The 20,997-nt window shown below is 44.9% G+C and overlaps 1 protein-coding gene across 14 annotated transcripts in view; it reads left to right on the plus strand.

The window, feature by feature from the left end:
- The first annotated feature begins 1,004 nt into the window (after window positions 1–1,004).
- Window positions 1,005–20,997, plus strand: part of PRKRIP1 (PRKR interacting protein 1) — a 37,597-nt gene continuing 17,604 nt past the window's right edge. For 9 of the 14 annotated variants that reach the window (XR_014840214.1, XR_014840218.1, XR_014840219.1 and 6 more), the window contains exons 1-5: window positions 1,005–1,160; window positions 1,838–1,916; window positions 3,070–3,170; window positions 7,902–7,987; window positions 9,560–9,627. Coding sequence is in view for 1 of the 14 variants with exons in the window: in XM_005661936.4 (XP_005661993.2) it covers window positions 1,035–1,160; window positions 1,838–1,916; window positions 3,070–3,170; window positions 7,902–7,987; window positions 9,560–9,627 (460 nt within the window). In the remaining 13 variants the exon portion in view is untranslated. Of the gene's footprint in view, window positions 1,161–1,837; window positions 1,917–3,069; window positions 3,825–5,991; window positions 7,372–7,901; window positions 7,988–9,559; window positions 9,628–20,997 lie in introns of those variants that run through there. The other 5 variants (XR_014840220.1, XR_014840222.1, XR_014840221.1 and 2 more) reach the window with 2 other exon arrangements.

A 20,997-nucleotide genomic window follows, 5' to 3' on the forward strand; every position in this document is an offset into this window, starting at 1 on the left:
GAATACCACCAGGAACACACTTATCGTTGAACGAATTGGGCTCAATGCCTCTTTTGAGAAGGAAGACTGCATTTACTTCAGTAAGAGTGTTTAAAAAGACTTAAAGAATTTGGGCCTGGGTCAGGTGATCTGGGGGAGGGTTCAAGCAAGTGGGCTTTTTCTCTGGACTAGATGTCAGGAAGCTGGGACGGCTCTACAATTGCAAGCCTTAGTAAATATTTAAAGTGGGAGGCTAATGCTGTAAAGAAGCAGCAGTTACTCATATTAGTCAGAATGGGGAAATGTTTCATATTGTTGGAATCAGACCAAGACTGATTCCAACAATATTCTTGTTTTTATTTGACTTTGAACATGATTACAGAGCAGTCTTGTTTATGCCTTGCTCCATCATGGCCACACAACGGCCTTGCACGATGGCGGTGTTCTGGAAAATTGTTTACGTCCCGCTGAATACCAAGGCCTAGCAGTGAATGCCAGGCCAGCTCCCAGATGTGAGGGGCAGCTACCCTCCTTATCATAAGAAAGCCCGTTCACTCGACCCAGGTATAGTTGCAGGGAGCCAGGTGCAGAGTAATTCGAGGTGAGAAAAGAGAAGCAGTGCCAGTCCACAGGGAACTCACAGTGACTTGTTCGCGCTGTCTTAAGACTGTCAGAAATGGGAGGAGGAGCGGTCCAGACAAAGGCCCTGGGGGCGGGGGTGGGGGTGGGAGTGGAGGATGCTCAAAGCCATTAGCTGAGCGGCGGCGGAGCCACAGTGCGCGCCACGACTGGAAAGGTCTGCTACGGCCGGACCCTCGGGCACGAGCATTCGCTGCCCTCATTTGCTCAGAAACAGGAAATGAAATCTAGCAGGTTTAATCAATATAACCCCTCTCGGCCTCGGGTTCATGAATATTCAGCAGCCCGCTTCCGGCCGGCAACTCCGCCCCAGCCCCGCCCAGCGAGGAGACTGCGCGTGCGTTGCAGGCGCGCGGCTCTGTCGTCATACGCGCGCCGCCGCTTCCGCCCCTCCACAGGGAGGCTGGAGAGTAGTCATGGCGAGTTCAGCTGCCTCCTCGGTGCGACCGCCCAGGCCCAAGAAAGAGCCGCAGACGCTCGTCATCCCCAAGAATGCGGCGGAGGAGCAGAAGCTCAAGCTGGAACGGCTCATGAAGAACCCGGTGAGACAGAGGGCTGACGGCCCCCCCGAGTCCCACCTCCTTCGGTTCCGGCATCTCCGGACGCCTGCGGGTCCACTTTCCCCCCCTCTGAACTCTAGAACTCAGAACCCGAAATCTAGAGTCAGACCTGAGGAAGAAGTAGGCTGCCCCAAAGATAGTGAGCTCTCTCCTGCCTTTACATTAGAGCCCAGCCTGGGTGAAGGCTTATGGGGTGGCTTCCCGTGCTTTAAGGCTCTTTCCAGTTTAACCGTGTGAAAAGAAGCCTTAAGTTGGAGAGAGAGAATCCGTGGGTTAGCCCAAAGATATTTTTCTCCTAAATAGCACCAGCTGTTAGAGAGGCATTAGCCGAGACACCTGGGGCAAGTCATTCCCCTCAGTCATGAAAATGTTGGATGCGAAGGTCTCTTCCACCTTTGACTAAGAAGGGTTGACTCTCTTCGAATAATAGTTTTTAAAGTCGGAGGTTTCCAGCCCTAAATGATGTCTTACATTTCTGAGGTCTGCCCTGGAAAGTTGTGGGTTGTGATAGAATCCATAGTGTATGGGGAGAAGAAAAGGCAGAGGGAAGAAGAGACACTCGGCTTTGGGTCCAAGGAGCAAAACAACTGTACTTCATTAGTCCAGTTCTTTGTAAAAGCTGTGACTTTGTACATATAAATGCTTTCTGTGTGTTGCAGGACAAAGCAGTTCCAATTCCAGAAAAAATGAGTGAATGGGCACCTCGACCTCCCCCGGAATTTGTCCGAGATGTAATGGGTAATGTCTTTCGGATGTGGTCTTTAAAGTGTAGATATAAAAACTTTGCAGCTAGTATTTGTTGATTACCTCTCTCATAGGGAGGAAAAAAGTTCACTGATCCAGTATTTCGCTCTTACAGTGAAGGGGTATTGTTGCTATGGCTTGGCATTAGAGTATTTTTTTCTGCATTGTTGTTTTTTTGCTTTGTGTTTTTTGTTTTTGTCTTTTCAGGGCTGCACCCGCCACATATGCAGGTTCCTAGGCTAGGGGTCTAATCAGAGCTGCAGCTGCCAGCCTACACCAGAGCCACAGCACCTCGGGATCCGAGCCATGTCTGCAACCTACACCACAGCTCACGGCAATGCCAGATCCTTAACCCACTGAGCGAGGCCAGGGATCGAACCCACAACTTCATGGTTCCTAGTCGGATTCGTTTCCCCAGCACCACGGCAGGAACTCCTGCATTGTTTTAATAATAATACTCTTTTTTCAAAATTGAAATAGTTTTATGTTGTTGAGTAGTAAATTAACAACTGTAAAGAATAAGTAACAGATGGAGAAAAATTAGAACCACCTGTAATTCTAATGGTCTATTTGTAACATTTTGATTTTTCCTTGCAAATGTCTTTATAGTCAAAAACCACTCAGGCTTAAGAAAAAATGTCTTACAAAAATATGATTGTTCTACACATATTATTTGATAAGCTAACCCACTTTTTTTTTTCTTTTCTTTTTTTTGAGGGCCTTACCCAAGGCATGTGGACGTTCCCAGGCTAGGGGTCGAATTGGAGCTGCAGCTGCCAGCCTACACTACAGCTCACAGCAATGCCAGATCCATTAACCCACTGAGTGAGGCTGAGGATCAAAGCCAAATCCTCATGGATACTAGTTGGGTTCATTACCACTGAGCCACAATGGAAATCCTACTTGTCCTCTTATGCTGTGTTAGAGTGGAATTTTTAGTGACTTCACAGTCAACATTAATGCAACAAGTATTTCATGATCGCTACAACATGCCAGATGCTGTGCTAGGTTCTGGGGTACAGTGGGGAGATGAGCAGGCATGGTCCCGTCCGTCACTTCTACTGCCTGTCTTTGGTTCCTTTTGATGAAGGGTAGTTTGTGTTGGTAACTGGATCTCATCGAGAGCTCTGGACTGTCCTGGCTTTAGGTTCAAGTGCTGGGGCCGGCAGCGGAGAGTTCCATGTGTACAGGCATCTGCGCCGGAGAGAGTACCAGCGGCAGGACTACATGGATGCCATGGCTGAGAAGGTCAGTGAGCCAGGAGGCTTGAGTTTGGGCAGTGTGCATGTACACCTTTCAGAAAAAAGCCCTTGATGAAAAGGAGATGCGTCTGGTTGTAGCGTGCATGACGGCTGTTTTCTAAAGTCAGCATGAGATGCAGACATTGGGTAGACTCCAGGTTGCTTCCAAGTCAGACCCAGCACAGCAGGATGCTCCCTTGAGGCCATTTGCTGTGGAGTAGAAGGCAGGATGTCACACCTGTAAGTTATTATTTCTCTATAGCTTTCTCTCTTCCGCTGAATGCCTGTAAGTCCAGTTTAGCTGTGGGCTTGGTGCAAGTAGTGGTGTGTTTCTCAAGTGTTTTTACCTCTGAGTTTCTAGCTTTGAGACTGGAGTTTTCCTCCTGTCAAATGATGATGAAGAATTGAGAATTATTTGGAAATTGTACAGGAAGAACTGTTAAGCATTCTGTTGCTTGATGGGGAGGGCCAGACACCTCTCCCCTGTTGTTCTTAAGAAATACTCTTTTGGGAGTTCCCGTCGTGGCGCAGTGGTTAACGAATCCGACTAGGAACCATGAGGTTGCGGGTTCGGTCCCTGCCCTCGCTCAGTGGGTTAACGATCCGGCGTCGCCATGAGCTGTGGTGTAGGTTACAGACGCTCCTCGGATCCCGTGTGGCTGTGGCTCTGGCGTAGGCTGGCGGCTACAGCTCCGATTCGACCCCTAGCCTGGGAACCTCCATATGCCGTGGGAGCGGCCCAAAAAAATAGCAAAAAGACAAAAAAAAAAAAAAAAAGTATATGTGTATGTGTGACTAGGTCACCTTGCTGTGCAGTAGAAAATTGACAGATCACTGTAACCAGCTATAATGGAAAAAATAGAAGTCAGTATAAAAAAATATATAAAATCTATGTGATGCAGTAAGAGCAGTTTTAAGAAGGAAGTGTATAGCAATACAAGTCTATTTAAGAAAAAAAAGAAATACTCTTTTGGGCATTTCACCTGTTTTCTTTTTTGAACTAAGTTTTGGTGTTGTTTTTTCCACACCAAAAACCTTGTTTTTTATATATATATATTTTGCTGCTAGAATTAATTTGAATCCGTAACTTGAATGAGAATGGATGTTGTAACATTTAGTCAGCTCCTCTAGAAACTTGTCTTTTTGCATTTGTTTAAATCTTACTGTATCTCTCAGTGATCATTTTTGGAGATTTTATATATGTGTCACCACATTTGTTCAAAGATATTTTAAGTTTTTTATTACAGTGGTGATGTGTAGTCCTTTAAAAATTTATTGGAAAAAAAAAAAAGGAGTTCCTGTCATGGCTCAGTTGTTGACGAATCCGACTAGGAACCATGAGGTTGCAGGTTCGATCCCTGGCCTCCCTCAGTGGGTTAAGGACCCGGTGTTGCCGTGAGCTGTGGTGTAGGTCGCAGACACAGCTCAGATCCTGCGTTGCTGTGGTTGTGGCGCAGGCAGGCAGCTGTAGCTCCGATTCAGTCCCTAGCCTGGGAACCTCCATATGCCTCCGGTTTGGCCCTAAAAAAAAATTATTGGAATGGGGAGTTCCTGTCGTGGCTCAGTGGTAACAAGCCCAGCTAGTATCCATGAGGATTGGGTTTGATCCCTTGCTCAGGGTTTCTGGCTTGCTCAGTGGTTTAAGGATCTGGCATTGCAGTGGCTGTGGTGTAGGCCGGCAGCTGCAACTCCGATTTGACCCCTGGCCTGGGAACTTCCATATGCCATGGGTGTGGCCCTAAAAAGACCAATGGTGGTAATAATAATAATCTATTGGAATGGCCAAAATTGAGTTTGAAAAATAGCTTTTATGATTTTCGGACAGAATGGGATCATTGCCATGGTGGTTTCACCTGGTGTTTGCTTGTTCTGCAGCCCTTGCTCAGCCCCCAGGTATTGATGGTTCTTCTCCAGCTACTTCTCAATTCCAGGGACAAGTTGCAGGTGGCTTGTCACACAGTCATACCAGATTACTGATGGATTTGTCACTGTCAGGAATAAACAGAACTCTATATAGAATCTAACAGAAGCACTTTTTTATTTTTAAACTGCTTTAGAGGGGAGAAATACAGTAGGTAGTTATCTCAAATTCCATCAGTCTGAGGTTTTTATATATTGATTAACGACCCAGAGGAAATAGAGAAAAATGTTTCACAAACCTTGAATCCACACAGACACAAAGGTTTTTTTATTTCACGTGGTGAAAGACAGGCTCTCAGGTTAGAAGAAAAAAGATGCAAGAGAATCCTCACCTTCCACAGCCACTGAGAGGGTGTCACCAATGACAGAGCAGGTCTGACCCCTGCTTCAGCCCTTGTCAGGGTCAGCAGCCGGCCGGGCTCTGTCTAGGTCACTTTGGAAATGCAGCTGCTTCAGGCATTTATGGCTCAACTTCTAAACAAACCAAGAGCTTGTAACTTGAAGTTGTTTGCTTTCTAGTTAAACTCGAAAGCTTATTTCCTTCCTAGAAGGAGACCCTTCTTTTTATTTCATAATTGTGCTCTCACAGAGAATTCCGGTGTCCATCTAAGCAGATCCATAGGGCCCTGGCAGTGCAGACCAGTGGAGATGTTGAAGCCCCGCTTCCTCCTCTACTAGTTCCTTTTTTGCCCCATTGACCATAATGGCTCTAATTAGAAGAAGTAAAGATGACACTTTTTAAATCAGTCCATGTCTTTGTAGTTTGCAACTGCTTTCCTATAGGTTATTGCACTTCATTATTCTTCCTAAAGGCTCAGGGAAAAAGGAATTATTTCCCACTTTTTTTTTTTTTTTGGTAGGGCTGCACCCACGGTACATGGAAGTTCCCAGGCTAGGGGTCGAATCAGAGCTGCAGCTGCCAGCCTGCACCACAGCCACAGCAATGCGGGATCCGAGCCGTGCCTGCGACATAGGCCGCAGCTTGTGGTAATGCGGGATCCTTAACCCACTGAGCAAGGCCGGGGACCAAACCCACACCCTCATGGATACTAGTCACGTTCTTAACCCACTGAGCCATGATAGGAACTCCCTCCCGCATTTTATAGGTGATGAAACTGAGGCTTAGAAACAGGGAGCTGCTAGAAAGAAATAATACAAGGAATCGATATGCATTTATACGTATACGTATGTAGATACATATACGTGTGTGTGTGTGTGTGTGTGTGTGTGTGTGTGTGTGTGTTTAATGGCAGTGCGTTATGCTGCTGTAGAATCAGTCATTTGATAACCTAGCTAGTTAGGACTTGAGAGGTCAATGGTTTCAGCCCTCTGGCCATTCTGCCGGATGGACCTCTCGCCCTAAAGAAAATCACATTCATCCGTGTCTCCTCACGCTCCGTACTTTACGGCACTTCTGACACGTGTGGCCACTGAGTGTATGGGGATTTTCCCCACACCAAGCAGTTTTGTAGTACCAGGTGAGTGTCAATTCTGACACAATGTGGAGGTAGCATCAGATCCCAAAAGTTAAGGTCTTAGTCCTACAAGTATGCCCCCCGCCCCCCACCCCCAACTTCAAAGGCCAAACAGCACATCCTTGTTGTCACCTGTGCTTCTGATGCACTGGCCATAAATCAGAGGCTTTCCCGACCCCCTCCTTGGGCTCAATTAATTGGCTTAGAGGGACTCACAGAACTCAGGAAAACACCTTACCTGCTAGCTTTCCAGTGTACTGTAAGGATAGAACTCAGGAACAGCCAGCTGAGAGAAGATGCAGAGCTTCCATTCCTTCTCCCATCACCTCCACGTCTTCACCAACCAGGAAACATTTCACACCCGTCCTTTCGGGGATTTTGGAAGCATCGATCTGTGGACATGATTAAATCATTGGCTGTTGATGATTAGTTCAACCTCCAACCCCTCTCTTCTCCCTGGAGCTCAAGGGGGTGGGGCTAAAAGGTCCCCTGGCAACCAGCCCTGTTCCTTCAGGGCTTTCCCAGAGTCGCTCATAAACTCCTTTGGTTGAAAGGGGCTACTTATCAACAGCAAGAGCTACCCATTTCATCTTTATTTCAGGAACTGGAAACAAAACTAAATATAATAAAAGATCCCCCTTTGGCTCTTGTATGGGAAGTTCATGAGAGTTTTAAGAGGAGATCCTGCCGTGGCACAGTGGGTTAGGGATCTAGTGCTCCTACAGCTGTGGCATAGGTTGCCGCACCGGCTCAGATTCAGTCCCAGGCTGGGAACTTCCATATACTGTGGGGGCAAAAAAGGAAAAAAAAAAAGTTTGAAGAGTTATGTGCCAGAGACAAGATGAAGACCAAATGTGTATTTCTTATTATTAACGAGTCACAGTATCCCACTGCCCACGACCCTGGCTAAACGGAGCCCGTGGTGCTGCCTCTGCCTTGGAGGAGTCCACAGCGTGTGCCCTCATGCTTGCTCTTCTGTTTACTTGGGCACGCATGGTATCTTAATGAACCGAGAAACGTCGCCATAAGAGATCCGTATATTGATTTCCTGTCCCATTTGTAGGGCAGCTTCCAGAAGTGGCTCTGGAGACCTGAATGTGCCCTTAGCACTCCCAGTGATATGACTTTTACAGTTTTCATACTCAGGGCAGAGCGTGTCTTTTTTTTTTTTTTTTTTTTTTTTTTTTTTGCCACACCCGTGGCATGCAGAAGTTCCCAGGCCAGGGGTGGAACCTGTGCCACAGCATTGACAGTGCTGGATCCTTAACCCACTGCACCACCAGGGAACTCCCCAGGATGTGTCTTACATGATGTGTTTTTTTGTTTTTTTTTTTTTTTTACAGCAAAAACTGGATGCAGAGTTTCAGAAAAGACTGGAAAGGAATAAGATTGCTGCAGAGGAGCAGACTGCAAAGCGCCGGAAAAAGCGGTGAGGGCTCTGTGGCACCCCATAACTAATGAGACTTTGTGCGGGAAATGTAAAAGCAGATACTTTGTGAATGAGTCCTTCTTGTATTCAGAAGTTCTGCTTGCAGTGGCCTGGAGGGTTAAGGACCTGGCATTGTCACAGAAGTGGCTCAGCTATTGCTGTGGCAGAGATTTGATCCCTGGCCCTGGGAACTTGTGCATGCTGCAGTTGCAGCCTGACAAAAAGCTCAGCCTGTATCTAGTCACTGGTGATGGAGCATGATAGAGGATGGTGTGGGAGAAGGAATGTGTGTGTACATGTGGAAGGGTCACTTTGCTGTTCAGTGGAAAACTGACAGAGCACTGTAGGCCAACTAAGATGGAAAAAAAATAAAAATCATTAAAAAAGGAAAAAAAAAAGGAGTTCCTGTCGTGGCGCAGTGGTTATTGAATCCAACTAGGAACCATGAGGTTGCGGGTTCGATCCCTGCCCTTGCTCAGTGGGTTAACAATCCGATGTTGCCGTGAGCTGTGGTGTAGGTTGCAGACGCGGCTCGGATCCCACGTTGCTGTGGCTCTGGCGTAGACTGGTGACTACAGCTCCGATTCAACCCCTAGCCTGGGAACCTCCATATGCCGCAGGAGCGGCCCAAGAAATGGCAAACACACACACACAAAAAAGGTCAGCTATACAGCCTGTAGAGGTCTGGGTGTCACCACCCACAGTGGAGCACCCTAGTAGAGGAATGGCTTTTCTTCCAGTACCTGGGAGAGATCAAGTCACTTCCTGCCTCTGCCTCTACCCCAGCTTGCCATAGACTCTCCAGAGCTTGAAGGTTAGCACTTTAGTGATTGCTTGGATTTCCATCGTGTCTGTATTTTTTTTATTTTTGCTTTTTAGGGCCAGACCCACAGAATATGGAGGTTCCTAGGCTAGGGGTCAAATCGGAGGTTCAGCTGCCATCCTGTGTCACAGCCACAGCAACACAGGGTCTGAGCTACATCTTCAGCCTACACTGCAGCTCACAGCAACACCGGATCCTTAACTCACTGAGTGAGGCCAGGGATCAAACCCGAATCCCCATGGATACTAGTCAGATTCTTAACCTGCTGAGACACGACGGGAACTCCTCATGTCTGTATTTTAACATCAGGTTTAACAAGGTGATGTGAGCAAACTTCTTAGTTTCTCCCTTAAAGTAGGGTCCGTAACCTCCCTAAGTGACTACGTGAGTATACAGGCTGCGCGTGTGTGTGTGTGTGTGTGTGTGTGTGTGTGTGTGTTAATAAGTGTTCCCTCAACTGTTACAGAGCTGAGCAGGATTCTGAAAATAGTCCCTAAATATCTTTGAATGACAGAGTATCTCCAGTATTTCTGGATTGCTTTTATCACTTCAGAACTCCTGAGGATTTGATCTTGATTCATGAAGGAAGCAGCCTAATAACATTGATGATGTTGGAGTTATGAGGAAGTATTTTACTTTATTGTAGTGTTTGCATAATTATTAAATCTCTAAAGATTCTTTATGTAGATGGTTGTTTTCTAAAATATAAAATAAGGTGGTTAAGGAATTAATGCATTTTATGTTTGTAGCCAGAAGTTAAAAGAGAAGAAATTATTGGCAAAGAAGATGAAACTTGAACAGAAGAAACAAAAAGAAGGTGAGTGGTACCCACTTTTCCTTTGTGACCTTTCTCAGTGTTGAGCACAGTGGTTGACCTGTCAGGAGTGAGATTTAGCACTTGGAGCTGGTTGGCTGGCCACTGAAGAAATGAGGGCTTGTTTCTGTTAGTTCTGACTCGTTTAATTACAGGTGTCAGGAAGCCATACTGGTTTAAGCAGAAAAGATACTGGCTCACGTTTAGTCCAAGGCAGGGCTCCTTTCCGGCATGGCTGGTGAAAGAGCTCCAGTATTGTTGACCTTCACTGTCTCTTTCTCTGCCCTGGCTCCTTGTCCTCAGGCAAGCTCATTTCCTCCTTGGGGTTGTGAGGTATGTATAGTGCTCCAGGCTGCACCCTGGCTCAGTCTTACTCAGTAGAAAAGACAGAGGGTGTCCCTAGCAAAAGTGTTTTTGTGTCCCTTTGGCTCTTATTGAGTCACTTGGCAAGTCTGTTAAGAATGCTTTTGGGAAGTTCCCATCGTGACAAACAGCAGAAACGAATCCAACTAGGAACCATGAGGTTTTGGGTTCGATCCCTGGCCTCAGTGGGTTAAGGATCTGGTGTTGCCATGCCATGAGGTGTGGTGTGGGTCCCAGACATGGCTTAGATCTGGTGTGGCTGTGGCTGTGGTGTAGGCCGGCAGCTGTAGCTCTCATTCAACCCCTAGCCTGGAAACCTCCATATGCCACAGGCGTGGCCCTAAAAAGCAAAAAAATAAAAAGATGAAAGTCAGGCTGGTACTGACATACTGAAATATGATTGGCCCCTTCCAGGACCAGTTTCCTACTGTGTGACACTTAATGTATGGTGTAGTTTTAGCCTCTTCCCTACCATTTCCTAGAAGAAATTATTTTGTAGTGTCTAGGACCTCGTCTCTCAAGTAAACCACTGCATCGATTTCCCTGCCCTTCCCCCATCCCATACACGCAGGAATGTGGAAGTATTTGATCCAAGGGCAGGAGGATTGGGCACAGATGCCAGTCTTGAGTTCTGTTGTGGGAGATACTATGGCTTGGATTCCATGGCACTGGGAAATAGAAAGGCCTGGGTAATTTTACCCACCTTCTCTGTGGTTTGTTGTTTTTGCTGCTTATTGTCTTTGTTGATACTTATGTGTTGAGTGACTTTCCTGAACTAATTTTGTAAAACCTATATTTTTGTGTGTGGCCACTGAAGACTCTGCTTGGTTAGCTTAGTAGTCATCTGAAGATTAGAGATTTCTTGAAATGCCTGGAACCTGTAAGTCTCCTGATCTTCGCCAGTGGGATTTCTGTGTGTGGTGGAGCATGGCTTCAGCATTCTGGTGGGCAGTTGACAGCTTTGCCATAGCCTTCACTTCCTTTTTGAGCAGAGCCTGAAGGTCAGCCAGAGGTGAGATTAGGGCCATCACTTATCTTTCTTAGACACGTTCACAGCCCTGCACATGCATGTGGCTTTCTAGATTACCAGCTTTTCCTCTTAAACTTTTGGTCAGTTTCTTGTTTGCTTCAACTGTTATCAGTGCCTCAGGCAGCTATGGTGTTAAATAGTTGCCCCTGATTGTTTTTGACAAATGGCTTGGGGAAAAGGCTGTTCTCACTCAGTCAGTTTGAATAAAAACAAGCCTTCAGAGTGAGTTTCCAGGGAGCTGCCAGACAGGTCAGATAGGGACAGTGCTCTGGGTATGGGACTTCTGAGGACCTCCTTACACAGGTTACTGCTAGGCTGCTTGTTTTCACAGCTGCTGTATTAATGAAGCTGTTGATTTGGGAGGCTCCCTTGGATCTGGGCAGAGAGGGGGTAGGACATAGGGCAAGGTAGAATACCACACAGATTGCTCTTAGCAGCATTCAACCATTTTAATCAAACAATCTAGGGAACGTTGCCAGAGTTCTGAAAAAGGTGATTTTGACGCTTGTTGTCAGTGTTCTTGACAACACTGCTACTTTTATGGAGGAGCAGATTTTAAGAGGTCCTGTTTCTTTGCCATTCTGAAAGTGCTATCATCCCTTTAAATTTTAACCTACATGTATATGAAATATGTTTCCTAGAGACGGCAGATGTTTGGGTCTTTTTTTTAAGGCTGCACGTGCGACACACGGAAGTTCCCAGGCCAGGGGTCATATTGAAGCTGTGTCTACGCCACAACCACGGCAACTCGGGATCTGAGCCATGTCTGGGACCTACACCACAGCTCACAGCAACAAAGGATCCTTAACCCACTGAGCAAGGCCAGGGATTGAACCTGCCCCCTCATGGATCCTAGTCAGGTTGGTTGCCACTGAGCCACGACAGGAATCCCTGCCCCCCCCCCTTTTTTTATTTTTTTAAAGGCTAAACCCGAGGCATATGGAGGTTCCTAGGCTAGGGGTCAAATTGGAGCTACAGCTGCCAGCCTACGCCACAGCCACAGCAATGCAGGATCTGAGCTGAGTCTGCGACCTGCACCACAGCTCATAGCAACGCCTGATCCTTAACCCACTGAGTGAGGCCAGGGATTGAACCTGCAACCTCGTGGTTCCTGGTCGGATTTGTTTCGGCTGTGCCACGACAGGAACTCCCCTGGCACATTTTTTATCCATTCTGACCCTCTATATTTTTTGATAGGTTTGGATTTTAGTGAAACCATTTTGTTTTTTCTTGTTTTCTCTATTTTTTATTTCTCATTCTCCTTTCCTGTCTTCTTTTGGATTATTTGAACATTTTTACCATTCTTTTTCCTTTTTTCCAAACCTTTGTCTTTTTTAATGATTTTTATTTTTCCTGTAGCAGTTGGTTTACAGTGTTCTGTCAGTTTCTATTGTACAGCAAAGTGGCCCGGTCACACACGTTTATACATTGTTTTTCTCACATTATCCTCCATCATGTTCTGTCATAAGTGACTAGATATAGTTCCCTGTGCTATACAGCAGGATCTCTTTGCTTATCCACTCCAAATGCAGTAGTTTGCATCTGCTAACCCCAGACTCCCACACCATCCCACTCCCTCCCCCTCGGCAACCACAAGTCGGTTCTCCAAGTCAATGAATTTCTTTTCGGTGGAAAGGTTCGTTTGTGCCATATATTAGATTCCAGATGTAAATGATACCATATGGTGTTTGTCTTTCTGACTTACTTCACCTAGTATGAGCATCTAGTTCCATCCATGTTGCTGCAAATGGCATTGTTTTGTTCTTTTTTTATGGCTGAATACTATTATTTATTATGCTTGGGGTTTTTTGGCCTGTGGCATGTGGAAGTTCCCAGGCCAGGGCTTGAACCCGAGTCACAGCAGAAACCCAAGCCACTGTAGTGACAATGCCAGTTATGAACCCACTGCACCACCAGAGAACTTGTGTTTTTAACTGTTTCCATTTTGTAGCTTTTTAGTTGTTCCTCTAGAGATTACTATATATACTACCTCCACATTCTACTCGAATCAGTATTTCACCACTTTAAGTGGAATACAGAAACTTTTCATCCCATAGATTCCTTTACTCTTTGTGGTGTTGTCTTAATTTGTCTTACATATCCATACATTGAAAACCCCATCAGGGAGTTCCCGTTGTGGCTCAGCAGGCTAAGAACCCAACATAGTGTCTGTGAAGATGTGGATTCAATCCTGATCTTGCTCAGTGGGTTAAAGATCCAGCATTGCTGCAAGCTGCAGTGTAGGTTGCACATGTGGCTTGGATCTGGCGTGGCCATGGCTGTGGTGTAGGCCAGCAGCTGCAGCTCCAGTTCAACCCCTACCCAAGAACTTCCATATGCTACAGGTGTGGCCATAAAAAAGAAGGGGGAAAAAAAAAAAAGAAAAAAAAACATCAGATAATATCACTTCTTATTTATCTTTCTTCTTTTAAAATAAGTTTTATTGGAGTATAGTTGACTTACAATGTTACTTTTTTAAAAAATTGCAGTAGAGTTGACTCACAGTATTCATGTTTGGGTGTACCACATAGCGATGGAACATTTCCATTGATGATGCACCATACGTTATAATAGTTTCTGCTGTGTTCCCTATGCTGCACATTACATCCCTGTGACCCATTTACTATGTAACTGCTAGTTTGTTCCTCTTAATCCTTTTACCTATTTTGGTCATTCCCCAACCCTCCTTGCCTCTGGTAACCACTAGTCTGTCCTCTGTGTCGGTAAGTCTGTTTTGTTTTGTTTGTTTGTTGGGGGTTTTTTTAGATTTCACAAATAAGTGAAAACATTCAGTATTTGCCTTTCTCTGACTTACTTCACTTGGCGTAATGCCCTCTGAGTTCATCCATGTTTCTCAAATGTCAAGACTTCTCTTTTTTTAATGGCTGAGGAATATTCCACTGTGTGTGTGTGTGTACCCATCTTTATCCATCTGTCAGTGGACACTTAGGTTGCTTCCATAGCTTGGCTGTTGTAAATAATGCTGCTGTGAATATTGGAATGCATGTATCTTTTCGTATAGTGTTTTCAGGTAAATACTCAAAAGCTGAATTGCTGGATTATATGGTAGTTCTGTTTTCATAATGTTATTATTTTTGTTTTCAGTCATCAAATATATTTCAGAGGTCTCAAGAGGAGAATAAACTTGAATAGTAACCAGATAGTTACCGTTGCTGTTACTTTTGTTTCTGATGTTCCAAACTTGAGTTTGGTGTCATTTCCCTTATGTCTAAAGAACTTCTTTTAGTCATTCTGTTAGAACAGCTCTGCTGGCTATGAATTATCTTAGCTTTTCTTCATATGAAGCCATTTTTATTTCACCTTCATTCTTGAAGGGCATTCTCACTAGGTAAAGAATTCTGGGTTGGCAGGTTTTTTTTTTTAATTACTCAGTGAATTTTATTACATTTATAGTTGTACAATAGTCATCACAACCAAATTTTATAGCATTTCCATCCAACCCAGACCAAGGATTGAACCCCAGCCACAGCAGTGAAAGGAAGCACTGTGTCCTGACCACTAGATCACCAGGGAACTCCCTTTTCAGTCTTTTTTGGTCTCTGTTACTCATATTGGATCATTTACATTATCCAAGCTGTCTCTTTCCCATGTCCTCTCCATTCTGCTATTAATTTTATCCAGTGAATTATGTTTTTCAAAAGATTTTTTTTCACGAGTTCCCGTCGTGGTGCAGTGGTTAACGAATCCGTCTAGGAACCATGAGGTTGCGGGTTCGGTCCCTGCCCTTGCTCAGTGGGTTAACGATCCGGCATTGCCGTGAGCTGTGGTGTAGGTTGCAGATGCGGCTCGGATCCCGCATTGCTGTGGCTCTGGCATAGGCCGGTGGCTACAGCTCCGATTCAACCCCTAGCCTGGGAACCTCCATATGCCGCGGGAGCGGCCCAAGAAATAGCAACAACAACAACAACAACAACGAAAAGACAAAAGACAAAAAGACAAAAAAAAAAAAAAAAAAAGATTTTTTTTTTTCAATTTCCATTTGATTCTTTCTTTCTTTTTTTTTTTTTTTTTTTTGTCTTTTTGCCTTTTTCTAGGGCCGCTCCTGCAGCATAGGGAGGTTCCCAGGCTAGGGGTCTAATGGGAGCTGTTGCTGCCAGCCTACACCACAGCCACAGCAGGTTAGATCCAAGCTGCATCTGCAGCCTTCACCACAGCTCACGGCAACGCCGGATCCTTAACCCACTGAGCAAGTGCAGGAACCGAACCCTCAACCTCATGGTTCCTGGTCGGATTCGTTAGCCACTGAGCCACGACGGGAACTCCTTGATTCTTCTTTATACCTTCTATTTCTTTGCAGTTTTCTACCTTTCTCTTTGTTTCAAAAGTGTTCACTCTTCCTGGAAAAGTATTTAAAAATCTGATTTAAAGTATGGGTAATTCCAGCATCCCAGTAATTTTGGTCATCTCAACATTGGCATTTGTTGATTTCTTTCCCCATGCGAGTTGAGATTTTCCTGATTTTTCATATGCCAAATACTTCTTATGTATTCTGGATGTGTTATGTAACATAACATATCCTATAATATAACATACCCTGTGATATGACATATTCTATGATACATCATTCTATGATATAGCATATTCTATAATATAACATATTATATAGCTATTGTGTAGCTCTGGTCTTGCTGATACTTGTTTTAACAGACAGTCTACCTGGTTGTGTTCAGACCACAGGTTCTGACCAGGCTTCTGTAGAGTGTGGTTCCAGTGTCAGTTTGGTTTTTTTTTTTTTTTTGTCTTTTTGTCTTTTGTTGTTGTTGTTGTTGTTGCTATTTCTTGGGCCGCTCCCGCGGCATATGGAGGTTCCCAGGCTAGGGGTTGAATCGGAGCTGTAGCCACCGGCCTACGCCAGAGCCACAGCAACTCGGGATCTGAGTCGCGTCTGCAACCTACACCACAGCTCACGGCAACGCCGGATCGTTAACCCACTGAGCAAGGGCAGGGACCGAACCCGCAACCTCATGGTTCCTAGTCGGATTCGTTAACCACTGCGCCACGACGGGAACTCCTCAGTTTGGTTTTTAAAGCTGCTGCTGTGCTCTGACAGATGTGCCCAGCGTATGCCACCCAGTGGCCAGTCAGGGTTTGGTGCTTGGGTTCTGTTCTCAAGGTATGTGGCATGTGGCTGAGTGCCGGCTCCACGCAGGTGATGTCAGAGTGAGCCCAGGAGTCGGTAGAAACTTAGTGGGGTCTCTTCTCATCCCTCCCTCTCCATTGATCTCCCCTGTAGTTTCTGGGTCCCTGGGGCTCCCCTTTTCAGTCTTCTAGCCAGAAAGCTGGAGTTTAGTTACCTACTCTGCCACGTACTTCCTACAGCTGCCCCTGCATCCAGGGCTGGGTGTTGGGAGGACAGAGAAGAAAAGCTACAGGGTTTGCCCAGCTGTCTTAGCCACAGCGCCTCTGATCAGAGAGAAAGGTTCCTCTTCTTCAAAGCTGTTGCACCTGCAAGCCCTGCTGCCACAGCTGTCACTGTTGCCAGTCTGACACTGGCAGGGTTGCCTGGGTAGGGCGTGAGAGAATGAAGAGGAGAAACACGAGAATTTCCCTCCCTCTGAGCATCAAGAGTCTGCTTTCTTACTCCTCCAGCCAGAACTAAAACTCTGGGTTTCTTGGAACTTTGTCTGTGCCCAGTCTCCGCTTCTGCGTATCAGATGGCCCTGAGCCCAGGCTGGGGGATACTGGAGGGGGAAAAAACAAAAGCAAAAACAGGAAGCGCACTTTGTGTTCCAGTGGCACTTTGTAATCTGGTCTTGTCCTCAGAGTCCATGCATTCTGTCCAGGTTCCACAGCTGTGTTCAGTGGAGAAATGGAGTTGAATGTGCTCGCTCTGTCTTCCTGGAACCCACACGCTGTTTGTTTTTTGGATCAAATTATAAGACTTTACATTTAGCTCTTTTGCATTTCATCTTGGTGTTGTTGGCTGTATTGATTCGGGTTTCCAAAATCCTTTTGAATTGTGATCGTGGAATTCAGCATGTTACCATGTCTTTCTGGTGTAGTCACTGGCAGGTTTGATAAAATACACCTTCTTTTGTCATTGGTAAAATTGCTAAATCAGACTAGGCCAGGGCCAGACCCCTCCAGCTTCCACTAGAGAGCTCCATCTAGGCCAGCATGAACCTGTTCACTAAAACTCCGGGTGGGGTTATTCTTCAGCTAGGAATCAGCCAGACTCACTTTTATTTTATCTTACCCACAGAGGCGTCATGGGAAACTAACAGGTTATTTGGGGCCATGGAGTAAGTACAGTAAACATAGGTTATAGGCTGAGCTCTCGCTGGCTCACCTTAACCTCAAGCATCTCCTGTTTAAGCAGATTTTTTTAATCTTAGCTTGTAAAACGATAAGCTCTTTGTAGATCTAAACTTCCACAATGTGATGACTTTGCCAAACGCATTGCTGTAATGAAGATACATATCACACGATCCCTCGTCAGTAAATCTCAGAACTCTTTCAGAGCAAGAAACTGATGTTGGAGTTCTCGTTGTGGCTCAGTGCAAACAACCCGACTAGTATCCATGAGGGACGCAGTTTCGACCCCTGGCCTCACTCAGTGGGTTAAGGATCTGGCATTGCTGTGAGCTGGATGTAGGTCGAAGACTCGGCTCAGATCTGGCATTGCTATGGCTGAGGTGTAGGTCAGCAGCTGTAGCTCCAATCCCACCCCTAGCCTGGGAACTTCCATATGCTGTGGGTGTAGCCCTAAATAGACATAAAAAAAAAAAAAAAAAAAGTGATGTTGATACTAGTTTTCTCTGAGTTTGTACTTAATGGGCCTATATTGGGTCTTGGAATCACATAATAACTTTGTAGTAATCAGTTCTAGAATTGAAGGAGACAGGTTGCAACCCACAGAGCTGAGGTTTCTTAAACCCTCCTCTTCTGGCCTCTTTGAGACATGAGGTGCATGTGATCATGCAGTTTTCAGTCACATTAATTTGCCCAAGCCTGACAAAGAGTATATGAAATCACACAACAGATGTTGTTATTTCAGATAGATTTTGTCCAGAGCCTCCAACCTGCTTAAAACGGCCTCGCCCTTGTGCTCTCTCGCTGGGTTTCCCCTGTTGTGGTACCCATGTTGCATCATAGTAGCACTTTTTTTTTTTCCAAACTGAGGGTTATGATCCTTAACCCACTGGGCTGTGAAATCAGCTTGGGGGTTACAGATGTTGTTTTCAAACATGGGTAAAATGGACTAGAAAATAGCAGCGTGCATCGCACCCTGAGTAACTGCTCTGCAAACTTTCCCTTCAGTTTCTCTGTGGGCTCGGGACTACAGTCAGACAGATTTGAAAATCATTGTTATAACACGTGGGCTCTGCTCTTACGCAGTTAGCACCTCTACATGTGAAAAAGCAATTAGTAATACTACAGGGTTGTATATGCTCCACACCAAATGACCAGGATAGAGAATGCTATAGGGAGAACATCATAATGATGGTTTGTGTGCCCTTTACCTTGCCCTTTCAGTTTCCTTCCTTCCTTTTTCATTTTTGTGAAAGAGAAAATAGGTTTTCTAGGTGGTCAAACTGAATAGAAACTTAATGTGGTGATGCTCAGCTCTGCCACAAGGGGGCCTCCGTGTGCCGCTGGGTTCTTGACAGATTTAGCAATAAATCCCCCAAGCTTTTTGGTTCTTCTAAAAAGTGGTAAGGGACAGCTGGATAGGAGTTCCATTCTGTTGTTGGAGAGGAAATATCCCCACTTACTGTCCGTGCTGATCCAGCAGTTTTGTGAAGATGCCCTGCCGTGTGAGACTTGTCTGAATGATACCACAGGATGGCATCAAGCCAGCTTGGATTATCACGAAGCCTTGAACTCCCCAAATGATGTATTCTCACACTAGTGTTACTTATCCTGACACAGGCCCACCTCCCAGAGAAACTCAGGGTGACCTTAAGGTAATTTGTTACTGACTACATCACAGGCAATTTCTTGGGGTGGGGGAATAAGTGAGGGATTAAGAGGGCCATACTTTCAGTCACAAAATAAATGAGTCACAGGTATGAAATGTAGAGTGTGGGGAATATGGTCAGTAACTGTACTCTCTTTGTAGGGTGACGGATGATAACTAGACTTAGCATGTGGTCGTTTGGAATGTATAGAATTACTGAATCACTTTGGTGTATATCAGTAACTAATATAGTGTTGATTAGTAGGTCAGTTTTACTTCACTCATAGAAAGATCACAGCATTCTCTGGTGGCTCAGCAGGTTAAAAAGACCTGGTGTTGTCACTTGTGTGGCTTGGGCCACTGCTATGGCACGGGTTTGATCCCTGGCCCAGTTATTTCCCCATACGGTGGGCATGGCCAAGAAAAAAAAGAGAGAGAGAGATCAACTTAATGTGGGTACAGAGGTGGGGCAGTGGAAGGAAGGGGAATTAGATGAAGGTTGTCAAAAGATAGAAACTTCTGGTTACAAGATGAGTACTGGGGATATAATGTTATATACAATAAAATAATTAGCACTACTGTACATTATAAATGAACATTGTTGAGAGTGTTCTTAGCAAAAGGAAAATTTTTTTCTTCTGTTTCTTCACTGTGTTTGAGATGATGGATGTTCACTAAACCTGTTGTAATCATTTGAACGCTAGGGGGGAAAATCAGTTTCTCAGCCTCAGCACTGTTGACACTTTGAACCAGATAATTCTGTGTTGTGAGGGACTAGATCCCATTCTTTGTAGGATGTTAGACAGCATCCTGGCTTCAACTCACTGAGGACAGCAGCACTCAGGCTCCCTCAGTCACTGAAAATCAAAATTGTCTCCAGACACTGGAGTTTGAGTTGTGGCTCAGTAGGTTAAGAACCCAACTAGTATCCGGGAGGATTCGGATTCTATCCCTGGCCTCACTCCATGGGTTAAGGATCCAGCGTTGCTGCAAGCTGCAGGGTAGGTAGCAGATGCGGCTCAGATCGGGCGTTGCTGTGACTGTGGTGTAGGCCAGCAGCTCCTGCCAGCAGCTCCTGCTCTGATTCGACCCCTAGCCTGGAAACTTCCATATGCCACGGGTACAACCCTAAAAACAAACAAAAAAATGTCTCTATAGACAAGTGTTCCCTCATGGGAAGAGGGGCAAATTGTCCCCAGGTAGTAAAGTTCATATCTCAACTGGTATTGGTGTTTGGAAGGCACTCAATTTATGTTGTGGATTGCACCACCTATCTCACTGCCAAAAGTCTCATGTATACTGTGCTGGAAAACAATCCATATCCTTCGTGTCTTTCGGAGATAAAGGTAATATGTGATCATTTTAGATATTTTTAGAATGTACAGAAAAAAATAAAGTCAGATGTAAAAATTATCCATCATTCTTCCTAAAAATAATCACTAACACTTTCATGACATTTATTTGTTTTAATATTTTTATAGTTGTCCTACTTTTATCATTGAACACTGCATTCACAAACATTTTCTCATGTCCTTGCAATCCCATAGTACAAAGGGGTTTTTTTTCCTGGTCTATTCATACATCTGGGGTTTTTAAGTCAATATCAGTTTCAATTACACTCGGTGGTCTTTTCTCTAGTATTCCTATATTCTGTGAATAAAATTTCAGATTTCTAGATTTTAAAATATTATGTAGACAGTAGTAGAAAAGTAATGAAAACTCAAATATCATCATCCTAATAGATCACCTTTCTTTCTATGCGTTTTCTTTTAATCTTTCCAAATGCACATGTCATTTGTGTGTGTTTATAGTTGTAGTGTATGAACAGTTTTAGCAAGTGATAGTGTCCAGCCGTGGACATGCCGTGATATACCTACCCCTTTCCCTTCTGTTAGACATTAGATTGATTCCAGTTTTTATCTTCTTCAGAAGATAGTTTAGTGAATTTATATACGTCTCCCTTCCCCCTTTCTGGGTCATTTCCTTAAGATACATTTCCAGCAGTGGGAATTAACTAGATCACAGAGAATAAAAAGAGATCATGGCTCTTGAAATGTAG

Source organism: Sus scrofa, chromosome 3, assembly GCF_054392235.1.
Source record: "Sus scrofa isolate SSC_HxYL_T2T_F1_AM1 chromosome 3, Sscrofa_HxYL_maternal_Yorkshire_Landrace_v2.0, whole genome shotgun sequence".
Taxonomy (NCBI): domain Eukaryota; kingdom Metazoa; phylum Chordata; class Mammalia; order Artiodactyla; family Suidae; genus Sus; species Sus scrofa.